This window comes from Salvelinus namaycush, chromosome 4 (assembly GCF_016432855.1).
Source record: "Salvelinus namaycush isolate Seneca chromosome 4, SaNama_1.0, whole genome shotgun sequence".
NCBI classification, from domain to species: domain Eukaryota; kingdom Metazoa; phylum Chordata; class Actinopteri; order Salmoniformes; family Salmonidae; genus Salvelinus; species Salvelinus namaycush.
The window spans coordinates 29874021-29882311 of record NC_052310.1 but is presented as its reverse complement, the minus strand read 5'-3'; the positions used below and the strand labels follow the sequence as shown (position 1 = coordinate 29882311).

Here is an 8291-nt window from a genome sequence, read left to right as displayed (position 1 = left end):
CTGTTGAGGGTGCAGGATGGCCTGACTGGATTCGTAGTGCTTTCAGTTCTACAGCATCTTATTCGAATGGCATACTCGTGTTCCTGTTCCCTTTCCTTGTACTCAAGCTCAAATTTCTGTTGCTGCAATCTTTGCCTTTAGTTCTAACTCTCACAGTTTCACGTCTACCGGATTCACTCAACTACCCATAGGACCCTTTTCATCAGCCTCCCCCTCCGACAGGATCTCCTCCTCCACCACCAAAGCAGTACCGATCAACTCTGACTACTGCTTTTGGATCGCCAGATGCCACCTTGATGTCAATGCTTTTAAATGACGAGAAGATTCGCCTTTGTACATTTATCTAGCATCTCCCATGTAGGGTTTTCCACAGGATTCCAACATGATTCCAAGTTGTTTATGCAACTTTCAACATGATTCCACCAATCGTATAACCCCTCAGGGTGGATGTCAGTGACAGAAAATCTACCACAAAAGTGTAATTTTAACACTTAAATATTGTCACAGCAGAGCCTCAGAGTAGGCGACTACAGCGAATACCATACTCATGGGAAACAAGATCTCGGACGAGCCCCCATTTTGTAAAGTTCCCCAGCAAGAAAATCTAAAATTGACACTCAATAGAACGGGGAGTCACTGACCAACAACCAAACCGAAACCGGCAGGGTTTAAGGAGGGGGTTCTGAAAGACACTCATGGGGGTGTCCACTGAAAGTCGACTAGCAACAACAACTGGAACCTAAAAGTCATCCACCATGAACGCCCATTAAATGTGCACAAGAAGAGGCAAACAAAAGAACCCACACCAAACGTAAAGACAGGAAGCAAACCAAAAAGACGGCGCAAAACAAAATCAGATGAATGATTGTCTAGAACTCCAACTAAAGGTGTTGATCCTCCACATCGCTCAAGACAACTGGAGCACTAGGCCAGTCCCTCTTAAATAGCACCTGGGCCAGCACACTAATGAGACGGCAACCAGCACAGGTGTAACACATACTGACTAACGAGGTGACATTACGAGCTAACACGATATACGTGCTGAACTCCAACCTCAAAACATAACTGGAAAAACCAAAGGCTGAATACGGCAACTCAGGACGAATCAAAACATTTGTTTACCATCAATATATTTTGTGCGTAAAGGCTCTCCAACCCTGTTATTTGATTCATACATTACCATAAAATAATCTACATGATCTGAGAATTTTAAAATCTACCAGTTGGTGCTGAAACGGAGACGAATATGCATATAAACTCAGCAAAAAAATAAACGTCCTCTCACTGTCAACTGCGTTTATTTTCGGCAAACTTAACATGTGTATATATTTGTATGAACATAACAAGATTCAACAACTGACACATAAACTGAACAAGTTCCACAGACATGTGACTAACAGAAATTGAATAATGTGTCACTGAACAAAGGGGGGGTCAAAATCAAAAGTAACAGTCAGTATCTGGTGTGGCCACCAGCGGCATTAAGTACTGCAGTGCATCTCCTCCTCAAGGACTGCACCAGATTTGCCAGTTCTTGCTGTGAGATGTTACCCCACTCTTCCACCAAGGCACCTGCAAGTTCCCGGACATTTCTGGGGGGAATGGCCCTAGCCCTCACCCTCCGATCCAACAAGTCTCAGACGTGCTCAATGGGATTGAGATCCGGGCTCTTTGCTGACCATGGCAGAAAACTGACATTCCTGTCTTGCAGGAAATCATGCACAGAATGAGCAGTATGGCTGGTGGCATTGTCATGCAGGAGGGTCATGTCAGGATGAGCCTGCAGGAAGGGTACCACATGAGGGAGGAGGATGTCGTCCCTGTAACGCACAGCGTTGAGATTGCCTGCAATGACAACAAGCTCAGTTCGATGAAGCTGTGACACACCGCCCCAGACCATGACGGAACCTTCACCTCCAAATCGATCCCGCTCCAGAGTACAGGCCTCGGTGTAATGCTCATTCCTTCGATGATAAACGTGAATCCGACCATCACTCCTGGTGAGACAAAACCGCAACTCGTCAGTGAAGAGCACTTTTTGCCAGTCCTGTCTGGTCCAGCGACGGTGGGTTTGTGCCTATAGGCAACGTTGTTGCTGGTGGTGTCTGGTGAGGACCTGCCTTACAACAGGCCTACAAGCCCTCAGTCCAGCCTCTCTCAGCCTATTGTGGACAGTCTGAGCACTGATGGAGGGATTGTGGGTTCTTGGTGTAACTTGGGCAGCTGTTGTTGCCATCCTGTACCTGTCCCGCAGTTGTGATGTTCGGATGTACCGATCCTGTGCAGGTGTTGTTACACGTGGTCTGCCACTGCGAGGATGATCGGCTATCCGTCCTGTCTCCCTGTAACGCTATCTTAGACGTCTCACAGTACGGACATTGCAATTTATTGCCCTGGACACATCTGCAGTCCTCATGCCTCCTTGCAGCATGCCTAAGGCACATTCACGCAGATGAGCAGGGACCCTGGGCATCTTTCTTTGTTTTTTTTCAGAGTCAGTAGAAAGGTCTCTTTAGTGTCCTAAGTTTTCATAACTGTGACCTTAATTGCCTACCGTCTGTAAGTTGTTAGTGTCTTAACGGCCGTTCCACAGGTGCATGTTCATTAATTGTTCATGGTTCATTGAACAAGCATGGGAAACAGTGTCTAAACCCTTTACAATGAAGATCTCTGAAGTTATTTGGATTTTTACAAATTATCTTTGAAAGACAGGGTCCTGAAAAAGGGACGTTTCTTTTTTTGCTGAGTTTATTTAGATGGCTTTCTTTCATCGACCCCTATATTCTGAACCCATTCTCTCAAAGTATTCTACTGAGTCTGACAAAATTCTAATTAAAGGTACACTGTATTTAAAGGGATGGCTAAAGATAAATGTCCTGAAAACCCATGATAAAAATTCCATGATAATATCTGTTTGCCAGCAAGTGGGAGGGATTTCAGCAGTATAATTAAATGTATGCAATGCGTGCAAGGTAGTGACATCTGAAGTCCTCATTATGCGCCTGCATTAAGTCTGATTACCAACTACTGGGAAGTGAGTAGGGAAGGCGTACATTTCCTGAGTCTGAATTGGACCCTTATTGCACATAGGTCGCCAATGGCTGCCGCCTTGTCTCCGTAGAAGTTGGCCAAGGCTAATATTGTAGCCCCCTCTATGGGATAGCCAACACTTTGTCTGGGTATGGTGGTCAGGGTTTAAGATAATCTCTAAACCAGAAAGTCCTATTTTGCAATCATCCCTGGGGTGCAGTTTAATAAAACAATATATGAATACCTCACCAAAATAATAAATGTGATATCAATAAATTCACAGAATGTCCAGAATAATATAATAAAATAATGTACAGTTTTAGAATTGTTATTCGAAAGGTACATTGGTCTCGTTTGCCACTCATGGAGCTCCATGCAGAGGCTGTGGGAAGAGACTAAAGGTACAGTAACTGCGTAGTATATACGTTGCAAGGAAATGTCTGTATACTTTATCCGTGTGTGTGTGTGGTCTTAAAGTAACAACTTCTTTCAATCTCAGTCACTAATTTCGGGAAAAAATGTTTCATTGCATTAGGGAGCACTCTAAACTCTCTCCAGTCTCAATATGCAACCTCCTCCTTGGAGTGTGTTCACCCCACCCTGGCCTCTCCAGGACTGTGTATAGCCAGCCCACAGGACAATGGAGAGCGGCTGAGCCTTGGTGCTGATAACAGTGAGCTAAAGCCAGTGTATATCCGGTCAACACCAACCACCTTTCTCTCTTTCTCTACACCCCATAATGAAGGGTGTACGGCTCTGTGGTTAAACTCTGCCACTTTTTCTCTCCTCCAATCCTATAGGGCTCTTCTTGGCCTTTCAGTGTTTCCCTCTATTCGGTGGAAAAAGCTAAATGTTTTCCCCACTTTTCCCTCCAAGCCCTCTCAGGTTACAGGGGCATGAGAGAACACGTTGAGTGGATGAAGGAGCCATCGAATCACAGGGGTGAGGGTGCAGTGCACTCTGAGATTCTCAGAGCAAGACAAGTCAACACGTGGTAACTAAGGGTGAGGTAATTAAGATTTACTCTGAAGAATGTAATTGTAAATGTCTACTCTTAACAATCGCTGACCTTCCAACTTGACTTGACTTAGGGCTTGATTCAATCCATATCGCGGAAGATCCGCGATATCGTTAGGGGAGGATTTGGCCGGGGTAGGTTGTCATTGTAATATAAGAATTTGTTCTAAACTGACTTGCCTAGTTAAATAAAAATATGAATAAAATAGTGTGATTGAAATTTAAATGTAATTTCCAATTGAGGCGACATACGCAGTATGTACCGTGAATGAAGTCTCTGTGAACGCAGGAACATTGCATTTATAAATTTCAATCGTGCCAAACCACAGATCTTCCGCGATACAGATTGAATCGAGCCCTTATTCTTTTTAGCTCCTAGAGCAGCAAAGGGCCTCAACAGTGCACCTCCACCGAACCCTGTTCTGGGCAATTTTCCTAACTTCATTCCAGGCCCTACAACTAGACACATCATTCCCCCACCCCTCCTATAGACTGGCAGGCAAAATTATCATACATTTTAATTAAAGATTAAAATTAATTTGGTGATACTTTAACCAACTCAGTTTTTCTATGCCATTGTCTTGCTGTAAGTTGCTATTAATGTTATTTCTTTGCTTATAAGAATACAGTGCCATTAACTATATGAACACAGCCATTATCAATTAAGTTGATAATAAATATAGCCATTCTCAGACCTCTTTTCTCTCTCAAGGACATGACAAGATAGCAGAAACGAGTAACGTTTGACTGAATAGTGTGATTACACAAAATAGAAATCAACACAAACACTTGTTTTTCCATCTTTAATTTTGCAAATGTGTCAAGAACACTAGCAAAGAACATCTTAAACTTGGTCCAGTAGAAAAAAAAATACTTGAATGATTTAATACTTTTGTTTTTCAGCTTTGAACCCTCTGGTGTGAATTTGGAGTCTCACAGATTGCTAGGGGGTAGTTCCAAAATCATTTTTCTTTTCAATCATATATAAATATCCAGAAATCATATAATTTCAAATGCAAACCTAAGATAGAGTAAAATGACTGGATAGAAACTGCATTATCTACATAAGAAAGGGATTAGCAGACAATAAAATGTACAGTACTTTCAAACACCCACTACTAAAAATAGCTTTTGTTTCTGTTACCTCTGAAAGAGAATTTTAAATTACGATAATAACCATAATGGATTATTTATTATTTAATATCAGCATCATTAAGAGCATTATATCTTTCTTACTATTTCTATTTTATTTAAAAAAAAATCGTTTTGTTTTCATTAAAAAAAAAAAATCAATAAATTAAAAAGCTACCTCTTTCCCTGAAAGCCAATACTCCACTGTGTCATTGAATGAGAGTGAGAGTGTGTGTGTTTTGTGTGTCTGCGTATATGTGTGTGCATGCCTATATTTGTGTGTGTTGTATTAAAAGAACACTAGTGAACAGAAACATAACCTGGGTGATGACACACCAGTCTCAAACCCAATGAGGGAGGAGGGGAGAGGAGAGGGGGAATAATTCTGGAGTCCATACAAAAAATAATTCACTGTAAATATATAATATATATTTATACATATTTGAATATATTTACAAATATACCCAGCCCTATATACTGTGTATTATTTTTCTCCATAATAATAAGTGTGTGGGCTTATCAAGAGAAGGTATAAAGAACCAAGACAATATTACAAAATATAAAGAAGAGCCAGTGTCTGTCTGTATGCGCTCTTCTCCTATTCATCTGTTTTTGTTAGTTGATTCTTTCTTTCAGTCCTTTCAGTTTCCTATTTTGTCGTCCTCTTTATGAGTCCCTTGTTTTTTCCGTTGATTACGGTCCATATTTTCCCCCTGGGAACAAGCAAAAGTCTTGGAATGCCAGCCAACGCAATGGATTCATGAAACGCAAAAATAGTAAATTCCAAACTCTTGTGGAAAACAACCGGAACAAATAAAACGGCAAGAGAGGAGAGGAGGTGGACCCTTGGGAACAGATATTCATTCAGTCAGACAAGAGGAACACTGATGAAGGGTCCCGGTCCTCTCCTTAAGACCTTGAACATGTGTATGAGTGTGTGTGCAAACGTGTGTGTGTGTGTGTGTGTGTTCAGTTCTAAAAGCAGCACTGCCACCAGCCCAGTCCCATCTGGGTCCGTTAGTCCATTTGGAGCCAGAGGGGGGTTGGGGGCCAGGAGGTTTGTGGGGTTGGTGGTGGGGGTATATCTAATTTTCTCTCTATGGAAGTGTCACTTTGTGGGGGGGGGGGGGGCAGGTCAGGCTGGAGCTGGATGGGGGGGATTGAGGAGGGGAGGGCTCATGTTTTGATGCCTCCATTGATGTGCTGGTACTTGGGGAGGCAGGGCTGGTCTGGCAGGGGGTCATGGGAGAACACGGAGTCGTCACCGGAGGAACAGGAGCTGTGTGTGTCCTGAAAGCTGGGAGAATACTGCTCCGCTGGGGCACACAGGTCCAGATACTCCTATACACAGACAGGGTGAGAAGGTAGAACTATTACACTCACAGGTTTAGAGGAGAGTGAGAGAGGAGAGAGAGACAAATGGAAAATACTGAAATAGAGACAAGCATGAAGACAGTTTCAGGAGGACAGTGACGGACATGTGGAGAGGATCTTGTGGAGAGTATCATTTTCCTTATTTTATTTATGCAAAATATAAACTATTCCCAAATCACGCTGGACGGATTCATGAATAATGTTGCCGACAGGAGAGCAAACGATTTGATACCGGATCCGTATAAAAATATGTGGATGAATAATACTTCATAAATGGGACGTGGGCTAGAGAGAGGGGACCTTTCCAGCACAGTTCACATAGAGCAATGCTGACCTGGTTGCTGTTAGTCTCAGTATAAAATGGTTCAATGTGTCTGGGCGGGCGAGGGAGAACACCCAGACAGAGAGAGCGAGTGAACGAGAGAACAAGAAAGAAAGAGAGGGGGAAGACCAGAGAGAGAAAAGAGAGACCAGTGAGAAAGGGGGGGAGAGAGGTAGAGAAAGGGTGTGGAGCCTACTAGACTACTAAGTATTTTTTAAACCTCCTGCTTTGAGCTGGATGTGCCAATCTGTAGTTCATACACCCATAATCTATGATCAGAATTGCTGTTTTACCTCAATTAGCCACAACATTTGAAAGCAAGGGTTTTTCTGGAAGCTGTGCTGTGCCATTTTCCCCCATGTGTGCCAGCCCCCTTGCAATTCGAGTTCTAGCCAATGAGCTTCAGCCCCTCGCCATTTGAGTGACAGCTAGCAAGATACACACACAGCAGAGTGAGAAGAGAGAGCAATGATATGGTGCATATATCTGCACATATGTGACATAGTAACCATTTTCGGGGGATCATTTTTGGCACTTAGTTTACTTTCAAAACAATTGGCTAAAAAGTATACAAAAGTACTGGAGAATCTCTAATGTTAGGGCTTAAAAAAAAAACTTGAACCAGCATTTTGCAGTTGTTTATGCTCTTTTCATCTTCAGCCCTGCACCCTCCTCTCTCCTTTTTTTTCTTCTCTTGTCTTTTATGGCAGTTATTGGAATAGTTGTGAGGTTAAGAAATAGTTGAGAGTGAGTGGGGAGGAAGAAGAGAAGCGTTGTTGGGTTTTGAGCATTCTTATAAAAACAAGTGCTGGCTTCCATTTCTCAGCTCAACACAAGGCGTCTCACATTACTAAAGAGCGGTTTAAAAAAAAGAAAAAAAAAGAAAGGCGCTTTATTACATTTCAAAAGTTCAAACTCTGAAACACTGAAGTTGGAGCTTTTGGCATAATCTATGGCGGCCCAGTCTGAAGCCAGACGAGCCCTGACATATTTCCATCCACAGCCCCTCTTCAGGCCCGCACATGGATATCACACACAACAGGAGGGGAATGGAAAGAAACACAAGCCATTATTCTGAGGCGAGGAATAGCTCAGAGTATCTTTTGATGATTGGGCAACATCAGTGGGCCATGGCCACAGCTCTGGGGCCTGGTTTGAATCAAGCAGCCATTTTCTGGTCATTGTTAAGGTCATGTGTCAGCCAACGCAGGCTCCTTCTAATGCTTTTCAACATTGTTGGTTAAAAAAAAGTGCTGATCAACTTTGCTTGCCCTGGCAATTGGTGTCCGTGAGCCTGTATCGTGTTCACCTTTTTCCAAGCTTTTAGGAGAGAAGCCTGACATGCTTTTACATCATACTTCTCATTGACCAAGCACTTCCAAGAATACAAGGTCAGCAGGGTTGGGGTCAACTCCTT

At 42.9% G+C, this 8291-nt stretch overlaps 1 protein-coding gene across 4 annotated transcripts in view; it reads right to left on the bottom strand.

Moving 5' to 3' along the window:
- Nucleotides 1-4835: 4835 nt before the first annotated feature.
- LOC120046432 (fibroblast growth factor receptor 2-like) overlaps nt 4836-8291 on the bottom strand; it is a 100732-nt gene continuing 97276 nt past the window's right edge. For all 4 annotated transcript variants that reach the window (XM_038991658.1, XM_038991657.1, XM_038991659.1 and 1 more), the window contains one exon: nt 4836-6519. In XM_038991658.1, coding sequence (XP_038847586.1) covers nt 6355-6519 — 165 coding nt within the window. In that variant the 3' untranslated portion in view covers nt 4836-6354. The remainder of the gene's footprint in view (nt 6520-8291) is intronic.